Source organism: Myxocyprinus asiaticus, chromosome 22, assembly GCF_019703515.2.
Source record: "Myxocyprinus asiaticus isolate MX2 ecotype Aquarium Trade chromosome 22, UBuf_Myxa_2, whole genome shotgun sequence".
NCBI classification, from domain to species: domain Eukaryota; kingdom Metazoa; phylum Chordata; class Actinopteri; order Cypriniformes; family Catostomidae; genus Myxocyprinus; species Myxocyprinus asiaticus.
In genome coordinates, this window is record NC_059365.1 from 22,093,353 (window position 1) to 22,120,115 (window position 26,763).

General features: G+C 40.4%; 1 protein-coding gene across 8 annotated transcripts in view; it reads left to right on the forward strand.

Annotated features, from left to right (window-relative positions):
• LOC127412902 (glutamate receptor 2) overlaps positions 1-23,467 on the forward strand; it is a 79,533-nt gene extending 56,066 nt beyond the window's left edge. Inside the window, exons 6-16 of one of the 8 annotated variants that reach the window (XR_007892502.1) lie at positions 234-392; positions 785-952; positions 1,213-1,317; positions 1,434-1,541; positions 1,628-1,834; positions 10,296-10,663; positions 11,617-11,815; positions 14,214-14,461; positions 16,190-16,304; positions 18,788-19,155; positions 21,530-21,666. Coding sequence is in view for 6 of the 8 variants with exons in the window: in XM_051649613.1 (XP_051505573.1) it covers positions 234-392; positions 785-952; positions 1,213-1,317; positions 1,434-1,541; positions 1,628-1,834; positions 10,296-10,663; positions 11,617-11,815; positions 14,214-14,461; positions 16,190-16,304; positions 18,788-19,003; positions 21,530-21,694 (2,058 nt within the window). In the remaining 2 variants the exon portion in view is untranslated. Of the gene's footprint in view, positions 1-233; positions 393-784; positions 953-1,212; positions 1,318-1,433; positions 1,542-1,627; positions 1,835-10,295; positions 10,664-11,616; positions 11,816-14,213; positions 14,462-16,189; positions 16,305-16,734; positions 19,156-21,529 lie in introns of those variants that run through there. The other 7 variants (XR_007892503.1, XM_051649613.1, XM_051649610.1 and 4 more) reach the window with 7 other exon arrangements.
• Positions 23,468-26,763: the final 3,296 nt, after the last annotated feature.

Here is a 26,763-nt window from a genome sequence, read left to right on the forward strand (position 1 = left end):
TCTATACACCTATTTAATGAACCGCACACTGTTTTAGATAAATGAAAACGTTATTGAATTTATTGTTTTCAAGAAGGCTTGGATAACAGTGCAATTGTGCTAGCTGAAAACTTTGGTGCTCTGGAAAAAAATAAAAAAATAAAATGTTTCCCTTAATAATTATTATTATTATTATTATTTTTTATTATTATGTTACATGTGAAAATGCTGAGAAAACCATGTCTTGTTTTCAGGGATTTGTGGATGGGGATCTTTCAAAAATCCAGTATGGTGGAGCCAATGTGTCAGGCTTTCAAATTGTGGATTTTGATGACCCCTTGGTGTCCAAATTTGACCAGCGCTGGGAAGCTCTTGAGGAAAAAGAATATCCCGGAGCTGACAGCAAGATAAGGGTGAGGACATTGTGTGTTTGTGTGTGTGTGTGTGTGTGTGTGTGTGTGTGTGTTTCAGGCAATTTGTCTGAATATGATTAAAAGAGATATGCAGGTAATTACTACATGAACATAAACCCTCTTCATTTAAATGTCCTTATTGTACAGGCTAACTAATTGACCATCTGCAGGACAAGCTTTTAGTCATTTTCTAATCTAGATTAAAATGTGGTCTCATCCATCTTCTGGCCAGTTACTTTGCTCTTATGACTAAGTAGGTGTTTATTCCCTGAGACTTCAAGTCAAGTGTTTCATCTTACTTTCCCACTAAATCCTAAATATGCATATCATATTATCTTGTATGTAACTTTATAAATGATAACTAATCCTGCACCATCTCTCTCTGTGCCCAGTATACTTCAGCACTGACCTATGACGCAGTACAAGTGATGACTGAGGCCTTCCGCTACCTGCACAAACAGCGAATTGACATCTCCCGCAGAGCTAACAATGGCGACTGCCTGGCCAATCCTGCTGTACCGTGGGCACAGGGGGTGGAGATTGAACGTGCCCTAAAACAGGTGATGACCATACCAACCTGCCCCATGAGCAACAACAAAGCTTGTTAGATAAGAAGACCTACAGTAATGACACCATTGTTAGCTAGAGACATTGATTTCTAAAGGCATTTTGGAAGGGGACAGTTTGGACAAAGATTTAATTTTATTATTTATACTTTTAGATATTGTGGAGTGTTTGAATTTGTATTATTACATGGCCCTCTGGAATTCCTGATTCTGAAAAATTTTCCTATATTGACATTCATATCCTTTTCATGCAGGTGAAAGTTGATGGTCTCACTGGTAACATTCAGTTTGACCAATATGGAAAGAGGGTGAATTATACTGTCAATGTCATGGAACTGAAAAACAATGGTCCAGTTAAGGTAAGACTCAGTTATAGGAAAATATATATGGGAAGAAAGGGGAAAAAATTACCTCTTTCATTTCACAATGACTCTCAACTCTGAACTTAAACCTGACAAATCCCTCTCTTTTTTAGATTGGCTATTGGAATGAAGTGGATAAAATGGTCGTGACAAAGTCTGATCTCTTCCCAAATGATACAATGGGGCTGGAAAACAAGACTGTGATAGTCACCACCATTCTTGTAAGTCTCAGTTTTGGTCTTTTGAAATGTGTGCACTGTGGTAAAGCACAGCTCTTTGACGAGGTGTTTCCTGCCATCTTTTGCAGGAAGCACCATATGTAATGCTGAAGAAGAATGCTGACCTTTTTATGGATAATGAAAGATATGAGGGCTACTGTGTAGACTTGGCAGCTGAAATTGCCAAGCACTGTGGATTTAAATATCAGCTGAAAATAGTAGGAGATGGCAAATATGGAGCCAGAGATGCAGAGACAAAAATCTGGAATGGAATGGTTGGAGAGTTAGTTTACGGGGTAAGAGAGAGATGATTTTTCAAACATATTAAGTTTATATAATTGATTATATTTATCAAGTATTTGTTGTAGTCTTAACTGCGTAATTATCTGCAGTGACATAATTTTCTCAGTTCAATTAAAATCCTTTTTTTTTTACAATGATCAAGAAACATTTTGGTTCAAACAATAGACTGAGGATGTTAAAGGGATAGTTCACCCAAAAGATTTAAATTCTGTCATCATTAACTCACCCTCATATCATTCCAAATCTTTATAACTTTCTATCTTCTGTGGAACACAAAAGGAGATGTTAGGCAGCATGTCCAAGTTGCTCTTTTCCATACAATAAAAGTGAATTGGGACAAATGCCGTCTAGCTCTAAAAATGACAAAATGTATAAAAAGTAATATATACAAATCATGCACTGTATTTCAAGGCCAAGACAGCTTTGTTTGATGAACAGACTGTAATTTAAATATTTTCCTACGCTGCAACTCTTGTGTTCATGTATTTTAATATGGTGCGTGAAGACTTGTATACTTAAAGGGGTCATGAAGTGCTATTTTTTGTCATTTAATTATCTTCCCCGAGGTCAAATGATAATGTTATAAATGTTTTTTTTTGCACCAAAATAGTCACAATTTAGTAATATATGATCATTTTCCACCCTGTTTTTGGCCTAAGTGCCTCCTTAAAACTTCAACATAAACACCCACTGTTATGATTGGCAATCGGAAGAGAATAAACACAAGCCCCTCAACATTATAAAACAAAAAACATGGTTTACACATAACACACATCCAACACATTGCACCCAAATATATTAAACTGTTCATCTCAAGCACAACTGTTATCACTCAGCACTATAAACTAACAGTCATGACATTTGAATTATTCATGAATGAAATGCTTTGCTTACATTTTGAAGTGTTTTTAACTGCCCCATCCTTCAGTAACAGTTAATTTGCAAAGCTTGAATCGTATTATGTACAGTTCACAAGCAATCCACTCCAACATGAGGTGAAAAAAAAAAAAAATGCACACACATAGTCCAGAGCGGTGAAACTAGACGCACATATATACAATATCATCCTGCACTTAGGCACACATCGCTGGAAACACATCAAAATGGCCAAAGACGTCCATCTTACACAAAAAAAAATCCTGTTAAATTTATGTTAAAAAACGTCATGGTTACTGGTGTAACCTCCATTCCCTGATGGAGGGAACGAGACATTGGTGTCGATGTAGTGACACTAGGGGTCACTCTTGGGAGCCCGAGACACCTCTGGTCTTTGATAAAAGGCCAATGAAAATTGGGGAGTGGTATTTGCATGCCACTCCCCCAAACATACGGGTATAAAAGGAGCTGGTATGCAACCACTCATTCAGGTTTTACGCTGAGGAGCCGATATAAGGTCCAGCCATTTCAGCGGGTAGTTCAGCGTTGTGGCAGGAGGGACCAACATCTCGTTCCCTCCATCAGGGAACGGAGGTTACACCAGTAACCATGACGTTCCCTATCTTTCACTCACTCGACGTTGGTGTCGATATAGTGACACTAGGGGTCCCTATACAAAACGCCACAAGGCTGAACTGTGTTACATGAACTGGCGGTGTGTGGTGGGCAGACTTGCTGTGTGCCTCATAGCCAGCACACCAGGTCGACACGTAACCTCCCCCAACACAGTTATGAGTGTCGAACGGCCCTTTTTGGGGACAAGTCGACTACCCAAAGATAGAGACAGGCTTAATCCAGTCGTGGCCTTTTTTCCCCTTATCTTTTTCCACTCCCTAAAAAAGAAGGGGGATTATCCGACTGGGCCGCCAGGTCTAGTCGGGGGGTGTCCCTCCCAAGGGGAGGACACCGCGGAGACCACACCTCGCCCCAAGAGAGGGGGGGATATTTAAGTGGAAGAATACGTCACGTGGTCTTTCCAACCATGTGGAGAGCCTTCAAGGTAGATCATGCCCAATGGGGGAGGAGTTACTACAACATGGAGACTGGGGCAGAGGGGCTCTGCCCAAGGAAGACGCAGTTTGCCAGCAGGGAAACGAATTAGCGGAAGATATAGATCACATGGGGTTAGCCTTACAGGGAACCGCCACATGCGGAGCACCTACCTCAGAACCGGGCTATTAGTTAGTGCGTGTACTGGGCCGGCAGCGAGTCTCTCCGAAAACTCGACTGCCACAGGGCTTGGAGGAAGTCAACCAGGGAACAATTTTGTGAACACTACTGGGAATTAACAGCGCACGTCTTCAGCTCAAAAAGGAGGTGGAAGGCGCTATGTGCAAGCGATACACCCAGCTTCCTGGCGCCTCTTAGGAACCGGATGATCAGATCATGATTCCCTAAGGACTTACCATCGACTGCGTCATGGTGTGCTGCTATGGCAGCAATGTACACCTTCAAGGTGGAAGGGGACAGCCTCCCTTCCAACCTCTCTTGCAGGAAGGAAAGCACTGATCTGACTGCACATCCCTGGGGGTCTTCCCGACAGGAAGAGCACCACTTAGCGAACAGACGTCTCTTAAAAGGCATACAGGCGCCTCATAGAGGGAGCCCTAGCCAGAGTGAACGTGTCTACCATCGCAGGTGGGAGACAGCTTAGGTCTTCCGCGTCCCGTCCAGGGGCCAGATATGGAGATTCCAGAGGTCTGGGCACGGGTGCCGGATGGTGCCCCTTCCCTGAGAAAGAAGGTCCTTCCTCAGGGGAATTTGCCCAGGGGGAGCTGTCGCGAGGAGTGTGAGGTCCGAGCACCATGTCTGGGTGGGCCAGTAGGGTGCTTACCAGGACGACCTTCTCCTCATCCTCCCTGACCTTCCACAGGGTCTGTGCAAGCAGGCTCACTGGGGGAAAATGCATATTTGCGAATGCCAGGGGACCAGCTGTGTGCCAACACGTCAATGCCGAGGGAGGCCTCGGACAGGGCGTACCAGAGCGGGCAGTGGGGAGGATTCTTAGGAGGCGAACAGGTGCACCTGTGCCTGTCGAATCGACTCCAAATCAGCTGGACCACCTGAAGGTGGAGTCTCCACTCTCCCGAGGGTAACCTGTTGTGACGGCACGTCCGCCGTAGTGTTGAGGCTGCCCAGGATGTGAGTGGCTTGCAGCGACTTGAGGTGCTGCTGACTCCAGAGGAGGAGACGGCGGGCGAGTTGTGACATACAACGAGAGCGCAAACCACCTTGGCGGTTGACATATGCTACCATTGTTGTGTTGTCTGTCTGAACTAACACGTGCTTGCCCTGGATCAACGGCCGAAACCTCCGCAGGGCGAGCAGGATTGCCAACAACTTGAGGCAGTTGATGTGCCAACACAGCCGCGGACCCATCCAGAGGCCAGTGGCTGCGTGCCCATTGCAAACGGCGCCCCAGCCCATTTTGGAGGTGTCTGTCGTGACCACGGCGCGCCTGGGGACCAGTTCTAGAGGAACACCTGCTCGTAGAAATGAGAGGTCGGTCCAAGGGCTGAAAAGACGGTGACAGACCAACGTAATGGCCATGCGGTGTCCCGTGGCGCCATGCCCGTCTCGGGACTCGAGTCTGGAGCCAGTGCTGAAGCGGCCTCATATGCATCAACCCGAGCGGGGTGGCCACCGCTGAGGATGCCATATGCCCCAGGAGTCTCTGAAAAAGTTTCAGTGGAACCGCTGTTTTCTGTTTGAATGCCTTCAAACAGGCCAGCACCGACTGGGCGTGATCGTTCGTAAGGCGCGCCATCAAGGAGACTGAGTCCAACTCCAAACCGAGAAAAGAGATGCTCTGAACCGGGAGGAGCTTGCTCTTTTCCCAGTTGACCTGAAGCCCTAGTCGGCTGAGGTGTGAGAGCACCAGGTCCCTGTGTGCGCACAACACGTCTCGAGAGTGAGCTAAGATTAGCCAGTCATCGAGATAGTTGAATGCAAATGCCCACCTCCCTTAACGGGGCAAGGGAAGCCTCTGCGATCTTCGTAAAGACACGAGGAGACAGGGACAGGCCGGAAGGGAGGACTTTGTACTGATAAGCCTGACCCTCGAACACGAACCGTAGGAAGGGTCTGTGTCGAGGAAGGATCGAGACGTGAAAGTCTTGAAAGTCGCCGCGAACCAATCTTGATGCCGGACACTTGCTAGAATGCGTCTTTGCGTCAGCATATTGAACGGGAGTCTGTGTAAAGCCCGGTTCAGTACTCGCAGGTCCAAGATTGGCCGCAACCCACCGCCTTTTTTTCGGTACAATGAAGTAGGGGCTGTAAAACCCTTTCTTCATCTCGGCTGGAGGGACAGGTTCTATTGCATCCTTCCGTAGGAGGGTAGCGATCTCCGCGCAAGGTAGCAGCGTTTTCGTCTTTCACCAAGGTGAAGTGGACACCGCTGAACCTGGGCGGATGCCCGGCGAAGTGAATCGCGCAGCCGAGTCGGACGGTCCAGACCAGCCCTCGTGATGGATTGGAAGGCGCAAGCCATGCATCCAAATTCCGCGCAAGGGGGACCAAAGGGACAACGTCATCGGATGTACCGGCAGGTGGGGCCTCGCGGCGGGGCGGAGCTCGAGGTGCCACACCACGTCGTGGCCGTGCTGAGTCCGAGGACATCGAAGCACTTACCTGGCTCCTTGTGACCACCCCTGGAACAGCCTGGGACGGTGGAGGAAGAGGCCTGTCCTCATGACCCGTGGAGACTGTCACATCGGGGGCGGTTTTGTGCCACAGCTGGGCGCTCAGGGGCGGGAGACCGCCGCTGGAGCGCCAACCTGCCAAATGGAGTGGTGGACAGTGGTCGTGATGCCAGCCGTACACACTGGATATATGACCCAGGGAACAAGGAAACCACTCTTGCTGAGCTCTTGAGTACTGCAGCCACTTGGGCATGCAGCACAATTAAATGCAAAAGGTAACAAAAAGATGAAGATCTGCTTACCAGCTACAGAGCAGCGGGTTTCGTTGTCCCTGGGTCGCCCGTCTCAAGGACGCTTTGAAGCCTTTCACGGGTTCTGGGCGGCCGCGAGACGGGTGGCGTCTGCTTCCTGCGGTGGGCTCCACGCCGAGGCCGATCCGAAGGGGCGGGCTGCGGCGGAGCCGGTGCAGTCACCGCAGGGGGACACCCTTGGCGATGAGTAGATGGGGTGCGGGATCTTGAGCCGCGCCGGGGCAGGATATGCCGGCTAGCATCCATCTACTGCTCTACCATCGAGAACTGCTGGGCAAAGTCCTCGACGGTGTCGCCGAATAGGCCCGCCTGGGAAATGGGGGCAGCAAGGAATCATGTCTTGTCGGCCTCACCCATCTCGACCAGGTTGAGCCAAAGGTGGCGCTCCTGGACCACTAGTGTGGCCATCGTCCGCCCGAGAGACCGCGCCGTGACCTCCGTCACTCGGAGAGCGAGGTCGGTCGCCGAGCGCAGTTCCTGCATCAATCCCGGGGCGGAACTACCCTCATGCAGTTCCTTTAGCACCTTGGCGGACTTGCAGGAAAGCCATGGCGTGCAGGGCGGAGGCGGCTTGACCAGCGGCACCGTAGGCCTTGGCCGTCAGAGACGACGTAAATCTACAGGCCTTGGACGGGGGCTTTGGGCACCCGCGCCAGGTGGCGGCGCTCTGCGGGCATAGGTGCACCGCGAGTGCCTTTATCCACCGGGGGATTGCCGAATAACCCTTGGCCGCCCCACCATCGAGGGTAGTGAGAGCGGGGAAGCTGAAAAGATTGGGACCCGGCAGTAAAAAGTGCCTCCCACGACCTTGTCAGCTCTTCATGCACTTCCGGGAAGAAAGGAACGGGGGCGGGGCGTGGCTTTGAGCGGCGCCGCGAGCCCAGGAACCAATCACCGAGCCGTGAGGGTTCAGGGAAGAGTGGGAAATCCACTCTAACCGACGCTCGCGGCTGCCCAGGAAAGCATGTCGTCATCTCCGCGTCAGCCTGTGACTGGGCGATCGACCCCGAAGGGAGGAGCCCAGCTGAGGCTTCCGACTGGACGAGCCCGCTCTCCGATGCTGCGCTCGAGAGCTCATCACTTTCGCGGGCTCCGAATAAGAGGTCGAACTCGCCGTGAGACGAGCCGGCAGACTCACCCGGAAGCCCGATCGGGGCAGACGAGCGTGCTGGGGAATGGGAGGTCCGCGGGGGGATACCCGGCGGAGGCGGTCCCATTGGGGTCCCCAAATTGCCCCCAGTGCTAGCCGCTTTGGCCTCAAACCCGTGGGTAAAAGGACCGAGGCGGGAGCCTCTGGGGTGGCTCGCTTTCTTACGAAGGCGAGCCGCGACCGCAACGTTGCCATGGACATATTCTCGCAATGAGAACATGACCATCCATGAACGCTGTCTCCGCGTGAGCAGTGCCCAGACACGAAAGACAGTGATCGTGACCGTTAGAAGGTGAGAGATAACGAGCACAACCAGGAATAACACACAATCGGAAAAGCATCTTTAAAAAGATGCGTCTTTAAAAAGACGTTCCGTGTGTGCTCTCTTTTAGAGAAATATATACTCTTTTAGAGGGGAAAAATGCTCTTTCAGAAAATATACTCTCTAGTTTTTCTGCCGAAGTGCCCAGGGGCGTTATCTGCAGTGCACCAGTGCAGAGGAGGGAGAAGCCGCTGAAATGCGCCATCAGATCCAGCAGAGGTGAATGAACAGTAGTATTCAGCTCAATGAGCATGACCGTTCGGCTCCGAAGAGAAAATCTGAATGAGTGGATGCATACCATCTCCTTTCATACCCATATGTTCAGGGGAGTGGCATGCAAATACCACTCGCCAATTTTCATTGGCCTTTTATCAAAGACCAGAGGTGTCTCGGGCTCCCAAGAGTGACCCCTAGTGTCACTACATCGACACCAACGTCGAGTGAGTGACAGATAGGGAACTGGCAGCTGTGGTTGTCAGAAATTCACCGTAAAAAATACAGTAACCATGCTTCAGGCTTTACGAGATGTAATTTTGATGCCTGTATGTTTTACATTGCATTACCATTCAAATTATTAAATAATATAAACTTAATACTTTAACCTTCTGAAACAGCAAAAATCTGCTTTTCACTTTATAACGTATTGTTACTCACCATAGTAAATACAGAAAGGCACATGATAACATGAAGTTCATCAATTGTGGCCTTTCCAAGAGCAATGACCAATAAACATGTAGAGATGGTGCTCAGTGTCACTCAGACAAACACTAAACACCATCAGGGTAACACAAGTGAAATTAAAATAATGCAATAAACATTAATGTAGATAAGTGATATTAAAAATAAGAAGAAACATAACTATTCCCATAAAATATAATGAAATTTGATAGGTCATGCTGGGAATTCTGGGAATGCCGATTATTGTTTCTTTTACCGTAATTTTAACAATAATTTACCGTAAAAAGTACATGTACTCTCTTGTTAAATGTAATATACATTTTTACCATTAATAATATGGTAAAATCATACTTTTTACATAAAAAAGGTCATTTTCACAGCATTTTATGCTAAAATTAAATAATTCTTTTAAATAATTTTTTTTTTTTTTTTTTACCATATATTTTAAGGTAACTGCCAAAATTATGGAAAGTTTGTACAGTGTAGTACATGTTTACATACACTGATGAGCCAAAACATTATGACCACCCAAAGGTGAAGCGAATAACGTTGATCATCTCCTAACAAGGCCACATAGAATTGCCTTTCAGAGTTGTAACTTGACACCACATCTTTTAAAGTGGCAAGATACATGGCAGTGGTCAAAGTGTCTGTGTAGTTTATGTTTATATAAAAAATAATGCAAAATAATCCAGATGGGTCCCCTTTGGTGTTATGTTAGGAATAGTTAGCCACACAAGGCCTCCTCTGTCAAACTGCGTGCCAAGGGGCGGGGCCAAGGGTGCTATGACAAATGTTGTGGGATGTGTAAATACAAAAGAGCAATGTTTCGTGATGTCATGAACAGACAGATTTCAAAACTTGACGTTTCAGCAGGGTGTCAACTATAAATGCTCTTTTTAGACTGGGGAGGAAGTTTTGAATTCTAAAATATACAGTATGTTTTTATAGTACAGTTACTTCTTATATGTTTAAATATCAAGGAAACTTGATGCTCCATTTCATGACCTCTTTAAATAAGTCAGTTTAATTAGGTTTGACATCAATAATAACAACTGTCATTTGTTTAAATACTGTATACAGAAGTGAGAATGAGATATGAGAGTTGGTGTGTTTGGTCTGTTCCTCACATAAAGCTATTTTATGGCATCAGAAGACTTAGAATATATAGTGCCAGAGTTGTATGGGCAACTGTTTTGGTATTTTTATGGTGTCATTTTTGGAATTTGACAGCCCCTCTCAACATTCACTTTTACTGTATGGAAAAGAGCACCCAGGGCAATCCACTAAACTTCTCTTGTGTTCCATGAAAGAACGTCAGTCGGGATTGGAATAACACGAGGGTGAGTATTACAGAATTTTCTTTTTAGGGTAAACTATTCCTTTAACAAAATGCAGTTTCTTTCATTTTAGAAAGCTGACATAGCAGTGGCTCCATTGACTATCACCTTAGTCAGAGAAGAAGTCATTGACTTCTCAAAACCATTCATGAGCCTGGGAATCTCCATCATGATTAAGAAACCTCAGAAGTCCAAGCCTGGTGTGTTCTCCTTTCTGGACCCACTCGCCTACGAGATCTGGATGTGTATTGTTTTTGCCTACATTGGTGTGAGTGTGGTGCTCTTCCTGGTCAGTCGTTTCAGCCCATATGAGTGGCACACAGAAGAATATGAGGATGGCCAGATTCAGACCAATGAGTCAACCAATGAGTTTGGGATTTTCAACAGCCTTTGGTTTTCTCTTGGAGCTTTTATGAGACAAGGATGCGATATATCTCCAAGGTTTGTTCTTTACCTCTTGATTTTGCAAAGAAATGTTAGCTTAAGAATAAAAATCCAGACTTTTGTATGAAAAATAAAGCCACACAGTAGCCACAGCCTTCGTTTTTGATTAAAAAGTGCATGCTCAGCACATGTACATTCATATAGTGATCTTTATAACCAACCATCTCATTACTGTTTTTCATTGTTATTTGATTGTCTTTGTTATTTGATTTCAATATAAGTGTTATTGAACTTTTAATGATCTAACAAGACAAGACCAACGGGGAAAAAATAAACATGCAGTGACTCCCTAAAAAGTGTCTTACTGTACTATACAGCTTACAGTTCTCTAAGAATTATCCAAAGATTTTATTGATTTATATAAATAATTAGTATCTGTGCTGAATTGACTAAGTATGACACTGTATTTAAATTAACGGTAACTCTTTAAAATAAGCTTAAATTCGATAACATTAGTAAATGACTTAAGTATCTTGAACTAACAATGAACAATATATTTTTTACAGAATTTTTTAATCTTTGTTATTGTTAGTTAAATGCAATTGATCATTGCTAGATCATGTTAGTTGATAGTGAATTAACTAATGTTAACATATACAACTTTTGATTTTTTTTTAAATGTATTACTATGTGTTGAAATTAACATTAACCAAGATTAATAAATGCTGTAAAAGTATTGTTCATTGTTAGTTCATGTTAACTAATGTTGTTAACTAATGTAAAAAAAATGGAACCTTATTTTAAAGTGTTACCAAATTAACAGTCTTAATCAATGTAAGGACTGCAGAATGGTGCTTAAGCATTCATTCAGACATAAAATGTAGACTGGTGAGTTTTATCTTGAGTATATTTTATGTTCAATATTTGCATAGCCTATTAGCTGAGAATGAAAATGTAACTGTGCTCCTGCTGTCATGTCTAATGTATCCCACTGGCCAATTTTTCACCAGGTCTCTTTCTGGCCGCATAGTTGGTGGAGTATGGTGGTTTTTCACCCTGATCATAATTTCATCCTACACGGCTAACTTGGCTGCCTTCCTAACAGTTGAGAGGATGGTGTCTCCAATTGAGAGTGCAGAGGATTTAGCAAAGCAGTCAGAGATTGCTTATGGAACTTTAGATTCTGGTTCAACAAAAGAGTTTTTCAGGGTAAGACGCCAATTCTTCTGCCTGTAACCCTATGCCTGTGTTCTCTATAATCTCTGATAATATGAAAAAGATCCACAATTGAACACCCCAAAACAGACCACTTTGCTTATACTTTCTTTTTCTTTTTTTTTCTTAACTTCTGCATTTTATTTTAGTTCGTATTTTCTTGACTGTTTTAAACAGTTTGTGTAATTACTACACTTGAGATTTTTTTTATGCATCAATAATTCGAAAGTTTCCTGATGATTATCAATATATATCATCCTTTTTTAAAAAGATATAAATAGGGCTGCTCTTGCACAGTATTGTTTCTTCAAATATATTTCTCAACAAAACTTTGGTAAAGTGTGAGCGGCAGGGTAACTTAAAGGGGGCCGCACACCGGACGCATCTGGCGAACGACATGGTGCGTTTAAAATTAAACAATTATTTTATATGAATGTACTCACACTGCTGCTCAGTGTCTGTCGTTGGCAGCCAAGCTCAATATTTTGCAGCATTACTGAGCTCAACATGTATAGTTTTCCATTAAATTTGACCAAAATCATTATCAAAGGACAAATATTATTTACTCTAGCCGTCACTTGATGAAATATTACACTGGTGGCCAAAAGTTTGGAATAATGTACAGATTTTGCTGTTTTGGAAGGAAATTGGTACTCTAATTCACCAAAGTGGCATTCAACTGATCACACAGTATAGTCAGGACATTACTGATATAACAACAGCACCATCACTATTTGAAAAAAGTCATTTGATCAAATCTAGACAGGCCCCATTTCCAGCAGCCATCACTCCAACGCCTTATCCTTGAATAATCATGCTAAATTGATAATTTGGTACAAGAAAATAACTTGCCATTATATCAAACACAGCTGAAAGCTATTTGGTTCGTTAAATGAAGCTTAACATTGTCTTTGTGTTTGTTTTTGAGTTGCCACAGTATGCAATAGACTGGCATATCTTAAGCTCAATATTAGGTCAAAAATGGCAAAAAAGAAACAGCTTTCTTTAGAAACTTGTCAGTCAATCATTGTTTTGAGGAATGAAGGCTATGCAATGATTGAAATTGCCAATAAACTGAAGATTTCATACAAAGGTGTACAATAGTCTTCAAAGAGAAAGGACAACTGGCTCTAACAAGGACAGAAAGAAATGTGGAAGGCCAGATGTACAACTAAACAAGAGGATACGTACATCACAGACTCTAGTTTAAGAAATAGATGCCTCACATGTTCTCAGCTGACAGCTTCATTGAATTCTATCCACACAACACCAGTTTCATGTACAACAGTAAAGAGAAGACTCAGGGGTGCAGGCCTTATGAGAAGAATTGCAAAGAAAAAGCTACTTTTGAAACAGAAAAACAAAAGGAAAATGTTAGAGTGGGCAAAGAAACACAGACATTGGACAACAGATAATTGGAAAAGAGTGTTATGGATCTTAACCCCATTGAGCTTTTGTGGGATCAACTAGATTGTATGGTGCGTGAGAAGTGCCCGACAAGACAGCCACATCTATGGTAAGTGCTACAGGAAGCGTGGGGTGAAATGTCATCTGAGTATCTGGACAAACTGACAGCTAGAATGCCAAGGATCTGCAAAGCTGTCATTGCTGCACGTGGAGGATTTTTTGATGAGAAATCGAAGTAGTTTAAGAAGATCTGAATTTGTTTTTCAAATTGTAATAGCAATTTTTCACATTATTAATATCCTGACTATACATTGTGATCAGTTGAATGCCACTTTGGTGAATAAAAGTACCAATTTCTTTCCATAAGAGCAAAATCTGTACATTATTCCAAACTTTTGGCCGCCAGTGTATGTACATTTATCTTTCATATAGCCTACACAATGTATTTTCAGTTACAAGGATGGCTTTTTGTGTTTTGACAGCTTGAATGAAATCTATTCAAGGCTACATACAGAGAAATTGCACAATAATTTCGAATCATTCAGTTTGTGCAGTTACACCAGTTTCATACAATAACCTGCAAACTCATCAATGTCACTTTGTTCATTCTTGAAGAAGTACAAAATCCTTCGTAATTTTTGTGCATATGGTGATTAGATCCACAACTGCCTCCTGCACCCCATTAATGCGTCCTGTGTGATGTGATACCAGTTCCTTGTCCTACCCTCGACCGGCTGCAGTAAATGTTATTTCACCCCCTTGTGGTCCCCCAACATTATTAATCCAGACCACATTAAATGAAAGGCCAAATGACAGTGAATTGGAAAGCAGACAAATTGGCTTCTAATTAAAATGTCGGCTTATATTAATATATCGATGCTTCAAAAACGTATCAATAAAATAAGGTGCCGATCAATAATCAATATATCAATATTTTATGATATGCCTAGTAATTACTGCATCTGTTTCCCTTTTTTCCCTCCAGCGTTCCAAAATTGCTCTTTTTGACAAAATGTGGACATACATGAAAAGTGCAGAGCCATCTGTGTTTGTTAAGACAACAGCAGAAGGAGTTATGCGGGTGAGGAAATCCAAAGGGAAGTATGCATACCTGCTGGAGTCCACCATGAACGAGTACATCGAGCAGCGCAAACCCTGTGACACGATGAAGGTTGGAGGGAACCTGGATTCCAAAGGCTACGGCATCGCCACGCCCAAAGGATCCTCATTAAGGTGGGTGGAATAGTATAACAATGTGTCCAATGTTGTTATAGTATCCCACCTACCCTGATGTAGCATTACTCATATGTCCTGGTTTGTATAAAAGAGATGAGGTAACTAAATAAATTTAGAGCCAACAAAAGAAATAAAGAAAACAAATAAAGAAAACAATTAGAAATATATTAGAACATATATGTTTATCATGCATATATATTTACAGATTAAAAAAAAATATGACAAAATGACATATATATTATATAGGCTACAGTCTATAGACCTGTCCCATTGTTTACAAACATTGCACCGCATGCACAGTAAGTGGTGGCAGAAAGCCGGATAACTTGTGTTCGATTTGACAGATTAGACATATCTAAATATCACTAAAAATAATATAGAACAAATTAGCCCTCAGGTTCAAAGCTAGCTAGGTTTGGGTTCACCACTGCTAGTTACACAGCTAGTTATAATCATCAATTTAACGTAAGTTTGATACAAAGCCATCATACATACAGAAATATTCTTAGCTATACTATTATTATAATGATATGAGTTAATAACATACCTGTAATTACATGTACACTGTAAAGCCGTGAGATGCAAATGATCTCCTAAGTGCAGTCAGCTCTGTTGACGGAATCCGATAAAAGTCCTCGGTTTTTCCCTTTACGATTTTGACAGCCAACAGTGCAGCATGCCATTTAGATAAACCAGACAATTTAAAGTTAACAGCTAACTTTTTGAGGACTGTTGGTCAGCTAACTACAGGTCTGGTTTACTGTTTGCACCGGTTTTTTTGTCATCACTTCCGTCTGTGACATAGGTTGTGACATTAGCCAAATTATTGATCTATTACAGATATACATTATAACAGTACCTTTGTTCATGCTTTGGATATAAGCTTAACAGAATGCTAATCCCTACAATCATGTCTTTGAGGTTTTGTTAGTCTTTTCAAGAGTGTTGTCTCATTCTATTTTTTTTTTTTTGGTCTTTTAAATGTTTCAATGTTCTGCCAACTATTCTCTTCTATCATGTTTCTTATCTCTCTATATTCACTAATTGCCTTATATTGTTTCTAATTATGTGATAATTCTTGAAATGTTTTTACCAAACCCGTGCAGTACACATTTTTCTTTAAAGGACATTAACAAAGATGTGCTTTGAACTTCAAATTTGGCCAATCAAACTAAATTTAGTCATATTCTCGTAATAGGTGGCACTGCTTGGGTTTACATATGTTGGGATTTTATGCATTTATTTACATTGTGCTGATATTTGATTGAGATTTATTTCATAATGCCATCTCTCAGCCATATTAGAGACAGCCATCATTTAGTTGGTGGGTGGGCCTTAGGAGAAGACTGAATTATGTACGGTGAAGATATAACTAACTTATATTGCCAATGCTGTTCTGCTGTCCTCCTAGTAATGTTACTTGCAGGCCACTGTTAAATATATGTGAGTACTGCGTTAGACTTTTTTTTATCCATGGCACTTTGCCGTCTGTCCTCTCAAACAGCTCAGAGCCACCTTCATCTGAGCATGACACCTAAAATACATTTAATTTATACAATTAGTTGATTTGTCGTATTATTATGTTATGAGATACTAGTTCTAACATCTACATATTTTAAAAGGGAGAAGAAAAAGATTAAAACAATAATTAGGTTTGAAAGAGGACCATTTGCAATTGCTAAGTTGGCTCACCCTGTCTTACAAGTTATGTTTTATCGTTTCAAGAAATGCGGTTAACCTCGCAGTACTAAAACTGAATGAACAAGGCCTGTTGGACAAATTGAAAAACAAATGGTGGTACGACAAGGGAGAGTGCGGCAGCGGGGGAGGTGATTCCAAGGTCAGCCCCAGAGAGCAAAGTGATGGGTAACTCTATGCAACACTCAAGTAAGCAGCAAAACAGCACAGGAACAAAAGCTCAAAGGCGGCCATTTTATAACATGGTAAACATTGACAAGTGAAACATAGCTAACGCCCACAGCATAAAGAGGACACACACATAAACAAGAATAACATCTTTGATCGGCTATTGTGTGCAGGACACATCGCTGTTGCTCTTGCTGCTTACTTCAGGCGATACGTTAATGCACATTTGGCTCTGCAAAACTTGCATTTGCTTAGGCCAAATGGGGCATCAACGTCATAATCGCTATGGCAAAACAGAAAAGAGGAGAGAAAAGGTGAAATCTAAGAGAAAGTTGAATCAGTGTGATGTAATAATAACATAAAATAACATTGATAATGTTATTTATGTTATTTCCCACGTGAAGAACGCCAGTAAACCTTGCAGTATTGAAACTCAGTGAGCAAGGCACCTTAGACAAGCTGAAAAACAAATGGTGGTACGATAAAGGTGAATGTGGAGCCAAGGACTCTGGAAGTAAGGTTAGTCGCTGCAGGTTCTATGTGATCAAGCACACTTTTGATTAGTGGGAATGACCCATATTTAAATAATGACTAAAAAACCAACAATTTTAGACAGACAATGCACAGACAAGCATGAGATGCCTTGGTGAGATTCTTTGACTAATGCCTGCAGAGCTACTAATATTTGGTCCCATCCACTGAAAATTAAAAAGTAATGCATGCCACTAAAGTCATATGCACTTTGTTATATCTGTAACACAACCAGTGGTCTCCTTACAGCTTCTTTTTAAAGAATTTGAGAATAATAGATCCTGCTCTTACTTGCATAACTGAGCTGTGCCAAGTTCAGAATAGCTTTCTCAGACGTTCATATTCAGCAACGAAAGACTTCAATTTGTTCAAGTATGAACATGATCTCTCTCAGGACATTTGTAGGACCATCTACAAGGGTGTCCAAGATTATTAAATGTCTTTGTTTCATTGTGTGTTAAGGTGTTTGGTTGTGTTTTGTCTATTGTCTAACTGTCCTAGTGTGTATGCGTTTTATTTCATTGCTTATTAAATATTTATATGTATGTTAAACCTGATACATAATGCTTTGCCATGTTTGCATGTTTAGAATAATAATACAATTTTTTATATAGAAATATACTTTCTACAGCAAGGCATAGATTGTTTTGTACAACCTTACAGTGCTTTGATTCAGGGCCGTAACCACCATAGACACTGAGGGGGATGCGTACCCCCAAATATTTAAACTAGTGGTCCATCAATGTATTAAATGACCAAATGCTGGGGACACATATCCCCAAATAGTGGTCTATCAATATATTAAATGACAAATTGTTAAAATTTTAATTTGGAACCCCCCAAAAAAGTGCATCTTAAAGACACCATGAAATCCACTGAAAAGCACAATTAGTTTTCTATCCTGTACTAATGTATTTCCTATTGAAACCGGAAGTTGGGGTGGGACATGTGAAAGGGCTCATCTCTTTTCTTTAAATAGCCAATGGAATTTCGTTAACATTACAGCTATGAACATTCACATTCTAGCAAGCATTTGGACAAAATGAATGTATGAGTCATCAATGTTTTGGGTCCGTTTCCAGGAAAAGAAAGACTGTTAAATTTAAATTTAAGTGATTTTTGTCTAAATTTACAACTAAACTAGCATATAGTTGACCTCAAAGATAATATACAGTACATGGACCTAAAAGCCACAAAACTCTAACTTGAATTTCATGGGGTCTTTAAAGAAAGTGAGCTTTGTCTATTTGTCAATGTGTTGTGTCTTTTATGCGTGGTAATTTTGTGCACAGTACAGTACACTAATGTTTGGAAAGAATATCTAAATGACAGCCCCTGATCCCCAAAGACCTTTTTATAGGTGTATATATGTGTGTTTATCTCCTCCTTTCTTTTAAGCACAATGCCTGTCATCTGCCATCCCTGTGCCTAATGCTATACTCTTCATCCTGATGCCTCTCTTGAGCATCCCTTTAAATGGTCCTGTAGGCTTTTTTACAAAAGCGTAATTCATATCATAGCCAAGCATAGCACATTAACCCCCGCTATAATTGTGAATTCAACCAAGAAATATTTACTACAGCCATTAACATGTTAGAATGTCAGAACTTGCCATTTATCCAGCACAAACCATGTTAATGGTTAGGTTTATAACCTTAAAAGCGAATGTTAAAGGCTTTAGTAAATCCATCCCATTAGCAGAATTGTTGAATGCCCCCATTTGCATTGCTTCCAGGGCACAACATTAACCAGCAGCACATTCTACATACACAGTTATTGTTTTTTACATTACCGTCCTGAGCTGTGCATTTTTATCCACATAGAATAAAACCGCTATTTAACTAGCAGTTGTTTATGTATATGCATGTTATATGGAGATCCTGCTCTATGCTTGACCGCTGACCCATGTCTTATGTGCAATTGCAGGAGAAGACCAGTGCTCTCAGTCTGAGCAATGTGGCTGGGGTCTTCTACATCCTAGTGGGCGGCCTGGGTTTGGCCATGCTGGTGGCCCTGGTCGAGTTCTGTTACAAGTCCCGAGCCGAGGCCAAGCGCATGAAGGTGGCAAAGAATGCACAGAATATTAATCCCACTTCCTCGCAGAATTCACAGAATTTTGCCACTTATAAGGAAGGGTACAACGTATATGGGATCGAAAGTGTAAAAATTTAAGGGGGTAGGATACGCGGCCGTCATTCCAATCTCTCCCCTTGCACGCTTCTTTTGGCTTCCATCTGTCCCATTCCCTGATTGTTCTATTGAAGTTTGGACAAAGCTGGATCGTATGTACAGTAGTATGTACTGGTGTTCTGATTGCTTTTAGTTTCTAGAGAAAAAAAACTTAATTTCTCCTGGCCCACTGCACACATTTTGGAGAGAAAAGTTTTTTTTGTTCATCCATATCATTTTGTTCCGTCAACATCATTGTCATGTATGACTGTTGTATCACTCATTCATCTCCCTCATTCCCTGCTTGCAATATGATTCTATGAATATGCTTATGTGATTGCTTGTAAATTTGTCAGTCAGTATACTTGTATATGGCCTCATTTTCGATGTATTTCCACCATATTATATCAGATTCACATCTGCATTTTCACATACAACTAAACCAGGGGTCTTCAACAAGGGTTTCATTATTGTTTAATCTCAAATTAATTATTGTGGAAAAAATGAAAATATGTATTAAACAAAAATACAATATTAAGCTTCCTTAGACAAAAGCTAAAGTTAAAAAGCTAAAGTTCAGTGCCTATCCCACATTAAAATGTATTAAATTGTACATTATTAAAGGAATATTCTAGGTTCAATACAAATTAAGCTCAATCGACAGCATTTGTGGCATAATGTTGATTACAACAAAAATGTATTTCGACTTATCTCTCCTTTTCTTTAAAAAAGCAAAAAAATGTGTTACACTGAGGCACTTACAATGGAAGTGAATGGGGCCAATCCGTAAACGTTAAAATGCTCACTGTTTAAAAATTATAGCCATAAGACATAAAAAATATGTGTTAGCATGATTTTAGTGTGATACATTTGCTTACTAACCTTTTCTGTGTGAAGTTATAAACAATTTTATCCAACTTCAGTGTAACACTGTAAACCCTGTAATCCCACAGAAATTACGATTTAACCCCTTAAACTCTATGAACCAGCCATGGGTCCAGAGAGAGTTGCTATATTGTGAAATAAGCTTACATACAACTTACATAAAATAACAAAATAAGGGCTGAAAACATCTGCATTGAAAAAAGCGCCATCTAGAGGTAATATTAATGTGAATATAAAAGTTGTTCACATAGCACTTGAATGGACAATCATATATCAAATGAAAGCTCTCATTCTCATATGATTTATGAAATATAATCTCTGTAAGACATCAAACCCAATCTTTTTTATGTGCCTATCAATGCAGCTGTAAGCCCCAAGTAGCAGAACTGCATATCTGCTTTTACCTGAGGCAGTTTTCTACAAAATGAGCCATTTGTTACTTGTCTGTAAGCTTGCTTGGGTGAGTAATCCAATCTTAGATGTCCAGAACAAAATATGCAGTCTTGCAGGAAAAGCATGCAAAACATATAATCAGAAAAATATGTTATCGACTATTGGTGATAAAATGTTTTATATAAATCACAAAGGAGTATCTGAGATTTCTGTTGACACCTAGATTGAGCTCTAGTCCACTTATATATTCGATAAAACAATGGGGGTGGTGCATGAACTGAAAATTAGACTGAATGTCTATGGACGAGCACATATGTGAGGGATACAATGCATTAGAGCGCCACCTATATTTCAGATCTGCATTTTGTGACGGAATGTAAGAGAGTAGTAGTGCTTGCTGCCATCTAGTGGAAAAAAATAAGACTTTTAAAAGAGAGATGGAGTGAACAGAACCAGAATTACAATGACAAAATGTATATGAATAACTGGAGTCTTTTATTATTATTATCATTATTTTGGGGATGTTCTGAAAAATGAGACCAATTTTTTTTGCATTTAATCCACAGTATGTGTGAATGTTGTGCTTTTAAATTTGAGTGTGAAAAATTGCAGGTGGCAGCGCAAAAATGCACCAGAGTTTAAAACTTTGCAGCTCAAACAATACACACATTTTAACAGAAGAATCAATGTAAGTGTTTTTATAAAATTATAAGCTTCACATTTCTTCTTTTAAACCCTCCAAAAATTTACTTTTATTGTAAGTGCCTCTCTGTAACCTCGATTTTTGAGGGACGAGCTGAAATAATTTTTTTGTGGTAATCAACATTATGCCACAAATGCTGTAGCTTAATTTGTATTGAACCCAAAATATTCCTTTAATGATTATTTTAATGGATTTGCAATGTAACCATCATACATTAAAGTATGTAAATTACACATTTATATGGTATTATACATGTAATTATAGGGCAGGCTTAAAATGCAACATTCAGTTGTATACAATACGTAACAGAGTGTCCCTGCTTCATGTCTTTATCCACCTAGGGGTCCTTGGCCCGAAAAAAGTTGAAGACTCCTGAAATAAACATTTTAAAAATAAGGTTGAATCCAGTTTGCGGGATATGATCTAACCTCCTGCTCTCTCTCTCTCTCTCTCTCTGTTTTGTGTGAATGTGTGCATGTGTTTGTTTCTCTGTTTGCTTCTGTGTGCGCATGTTCCAGGTGACATTTTCAGATGCCATGAGAAGCAAAGCAAGATTGTCTATAACTGGGAGTACTGGCGAGAATGGACGTGTGATGAGTCCTGAGTTCCCCAAAGCAGTACATGCAGTGCCCTTTGTTAGACCTGGTGTGGGAATGAACGTCAGTCTGACTGATCTCTCCTGATGGATAAGAACCTGCTGAGTGCCTTACACAATGGTTTTCAATAGAGCGTGTTCTATTCTCTCTCCTGTCTCTCTCCCCTATCTCTCGCCTTTCTTTTTGGCTGAATGGAGGATGGAGGCCTCATTTGATGTCATGGACATAATCCTTTCTTGGCCCTTTATAACAAAAGATGCACTCTTCTATTGGAATTACATCAACTAACACAAAGACACTAATTTACTGAGCTGATGACATCTATCGCCCTATAATGGATATTTATGATGACAAACCTGACTAACGTGAAACTCACAGATGCTCTGAGAAATGCTGTGAGCTGGAAAGAAAGAAGCCAATAACTTATGTCTGTTTTCATATAGCTGATTCCATTCGATGTCTATTTCAGCTCGAGCACACTTTACAATTGTCTGCATCAGGATGTGAAATGTCTTTTTAATAATAAAACAAGCAAAAATCTCTATCAAAAAGTATTTTTATGTATTTTCACACAAATGGCTTTCAAATAAATCTGCTTACATTACCAGTTAAGTAAACCTGTAAATCCTAATCTCAACATACTTTTAAGAGTTTAGCTACTAGTTTAACATTTAAATGCCAAATATGTTGCTTATCTTGTAATTTATTGTCCTTTAAACTTTCTGATATATTCATTAACATGTTGGTGTTAATACGAAATATCTAGCAATGCTTGACATTTGAAATCTGTTTGAAAAGTGGGTGCTGCGGTTTGTTATCTTACTTTCATCGACTTGTTTGATTTCAAGAATCTGTTTGTATTTTTGTTTATCAGAAATCAGGGTAGCAGTTATAATATTAAAATAAGAAGAGGTGTTTACAATATGAACATTACAAAAAAGGAAAATTAAAAACTGAAAAAAGAAATGTACCTATTGTGTTACTGCATATGTTTTGCTGTGAAATTAATAGAAGCGTACACATCAACAAAATGCTCTGTTAAACATGCCAAATAATTGTGCCAAAATTACTGATAAATATAGTCATATATTAATCTGTCATCAGTGTGAATGTAGTCAATACATTCTGTAAGCTTTGTTACTAATTGTACAGTTAGATGGTATACACAGTGATTTATCAATTTTTTATTATTATTTTATTTATTTATTATTATTATTATTATTATTATTTGCTTTATAGCCATGTTAGTGTTAGCACCACAATATGGCATTATATGGCTTTTAATTTTCACTCTACATCTAGAATTTCTTTATCTTTTCTTTTTTTATATATAATATTGCGGAAGAGGATCCAATTTTAATAAATTCTTACATACACGATAAGGAATTTCATATTTCAGGCCAAAGCATTTGTGCTTATTCTTCTGTACTTACAGACAGTATTTAAGATACCATGAGAAACACATTTAGTTTGATACTGACCATATTTTTTAACTCAGTATTTGTAACAAAAACAGTGACAATTGGTTAATATTTGACACTGCAATAAGCCAAGATAAAAAAGGATGTCCCCTGAAGACAGAATACATTTGTACACCCAGAAAACTGTCAAAATAATGTAAAATTTTGTAAACAATTTTATTTGTCCTTTTTCTCTTCTCACTTTTCTGCTTCAGCTCTTCTTTCTAAAGTTTGTCTTGCATCCCAGACAGAGGGCAAATTTTCAGTTTTGTCATAATATACTTTATATAAGTTACAAGCCCATGTAATTTTAAGGACTGCTCTCTATACCATTTTGTAAATGAATGTGTCAACTTGTTTATTTTTGGGGATTCTTTCTAAATAAAAACTGATTAATAGTCTTATGTGTTGATTGCGGTAATCAATGGTCAGTTATTTTGGCTGACCAAGGTGCGCTTGGGATTCAAAAAGATGCTTTATGCCAAAGTAACAATATGTTACACATGACAGATTGCATTATAAAGTGATTTATGAAGAGTCTTAAACCTCTTTCCAAGCACGATACGTTTACAAGTCATCTGAGAAATACAGTATATGCTAACCATTGATCTTTTTGAAGTATAAAGTCATTTTAGGATGGTTATTATAAAAGTGTTTCTACTATACACTGACATAATGCCTCAGTCAAACACAAAGGCACAATCAAGGAATTTATTCTTCCCAATAAATCATTCATGAAGTTATTTCCTCTTATTCCTTGTTGCTTTGAGATGAATTGAAATGTGTCTGCTAGCCAATAGAAAGGGAGAGGAGGAGAGAGGTGTTTTAATGATCATAAATAATCATGCTGTGTCATCTCTGCATTGGTGTTAATGAATGTCACACGTTCTGAGATGACAGCTCCCCTAATCTTCATACATAATCCCTCTTCCACACTTGCAGCTCATATGGTGTTCAACAGTTCTGGAGACATCCATTTTATATTTAATTTACATTCAGTTTCAAAATATTAGGGCTTTTTATGCCTTTTTTTTTTTTTTTTTACTAACAATTTTTTATTGATTTATATATTAAACACAGAAAAACAAAACATATATACACAGAATCAATATTTAACCCCCACTATTACCCCTCCCCCTCCCAATCCCCAACCCCACCCTGGCCCCCAACAACATCCCAGTGATCATACATGATTATATATATATATATATATATATATATATATATATATATATATATATATATATATATATATATATATATAATATGTATACAAAAATGCGAGATATTTGCCCTATTTTCCCACAAACGAATCTAATTTCCCCAGTCTTCTAGATGACCCTTCTTCAAAAGCCGCCACCCTCCCCACCTCTGAGTACCACTCCTGAAATGGGGGTGCTCCAGCCGACGTCCATCCCCTTCAAACTATCTGTCTGGCGATCATGACACTGGTTAGGACTCAACTCTTTATGTGTCTATTCTCTACATCGATGACCACCCCATCGCCCAAAATACAGAGTCTGGGGCAAAATGAAACCTAAGTGCCCAATACGTCACACAAAAAAACTCTGAACCTTCAACCAAAATTCTTGGATTTTAACACACCACCAAAAGATATGGTTTGTGTCTCCATCCTCCGATTGTCATTGCCAGCAGGTGGGTGTGTCTTTAAGACCAAGCCTATACAATCTAGAGGGGGTCCAATAGAATCGATGTAAAATCTTGAATTGCATAAGGCACACCCTTGCATCCCTAGATGCAGACTTGACATTTTTTTTAATCTTAGCCCACACTCCCACCTCCAATACCAAGTTTAAATCTTTCTCCCATAATCTCTTGATAGAAGTTAAAGCTCCATCCCCCAGACTCTGAATTAGCAGGGAGTAATACACTGATGCCTTATGACCTTTTCCAAAAGCAGTAATCACCACTCCCAGAGTGTCTGCCGCTTTAGGGGGGTGTATGCTATTCCCAAAAATAGTACAGAGCAGGTGGCGCAGCTGTAAACACATAAAAAACTGAGATCTGGGAATCCCAAAATGTTGAACCAAATTTTCAAAGGATCTCAACACTCCACTCTCGTATAGGTCACCGAGTGTTGTAACCCCCCTCACAATCCACTCTGACCAGCAGAAAGGGGACTTATTAATACATAATTTTGGGTTCAGCCGTATGCTTGAGGCAACATTTAAATAAATGTCCAAATTAAACACTCTGGACACTTTTGTCCATACTGAGTGCAAATGTGAGATAATGGGGTATAACTTAACTTCTCCGGTTAGTTTGATAGAAAGGCTTTGTAATTGCGAAATAGGGGCAAGAACTTCCCGTTCAATACAAAACCAGGGAGGGGCTCTCTCAGATGGAAGCAACCAATGAGCCAAATGTATGAGACCGAATGCATAATAATAAAACAAATTCTTGGGTAAGCCTAGCCCACCTTTGTCAATCAGCCTATGCCGCATACTGAAATGTAATCTGGGACATTTACCATTCCAAATGAAAGACTTCGCTATGCTATCAAATTGCTTGAAATAAGAGAGGGAGACATCTATAGGGAGAGACTTTAGCAGGTAGTTGAATTTTGGAATACAAAATGTATACAGTTTATACATTTCAATAACATTAACCTTCCCAATCATAGATAAATGTAATGAAGCCAACCTGCCCAAACTTTTTATTAAAGGGTCAAAATTAACTCTAACTAAATCACACAAATTTGTTGGGAATAAAATGCCCAAATACTTAATGCACTTTTTAGGCCATTGAAGTCGCATGGCTGAAAATCCGTTATCGGGCAGTATGCTGTGATTCTGTGGAGGCAAGGCATAGATCTAGTAGGGTTGGAGATGAAGAATAAAATATCATCTGCGTAAAGCAAAGCTTATGCGCCACACCTCCCACCATCACCCCTGGAAGATCCTCCTCCTTTTTTTATCGCGTCTGCTAATGGTTCCAGGGCAAGACAGAACAATAATGGGAAAAGAAGGCAACCCTGCCAGGTGTCCCCATCCAGAGTAAAATAATCTGAAATTAATCCATTTGTTTGTACCACTGATACCGGGTGTCTATAAAGTAACTTAATCCATCCAATAAACATATTCCTAAACCCATATTTCCAAAATCTTAAAAAGATAATCCCATTCTACCATATCAAATGCCTTTTCGGTGTCAAGTGAGATGGCAGCGTCCGGAGTCTGATTATTGGCCACTAACCACATGATATTGATGAAATGCCTAATGTTATCAGAAGAGCTACAGACTCGAATAAACCCCACCTGATCTATATGTATAAGAGATGTCATAACTTTACTTAATCGGTTAGCCCAAATTTTTGACAATATTTGAATATCTAGCTGGATCAGGGAAATTGGATGGTAACTCTTACACTCGTTTGGATCTTTGCCCTTTTTAAGAATCAGACTGATCCGGGCTTGCGTCATGGTTGGCGGAAGCTTTTCATTCTTTAATGATTCCGTATAAACTTCTAGCAAAAGTGGAGCCAATTCTGTAGCATAAGATCTAAAAAACTCATTGGCAAAGCCATCTGGCCCCGGAGCTTAATTACCTCGCCAAGATCCTCCAAGGTTATCTCAGAATCAAGAGAATTGTTTTGCTCATTTGTCAGTTTAGGGAGTTCTAATGGTTCCACAAAGTTTCTAATACCTTCATCAGTAGACGAATATGTGGAACTAT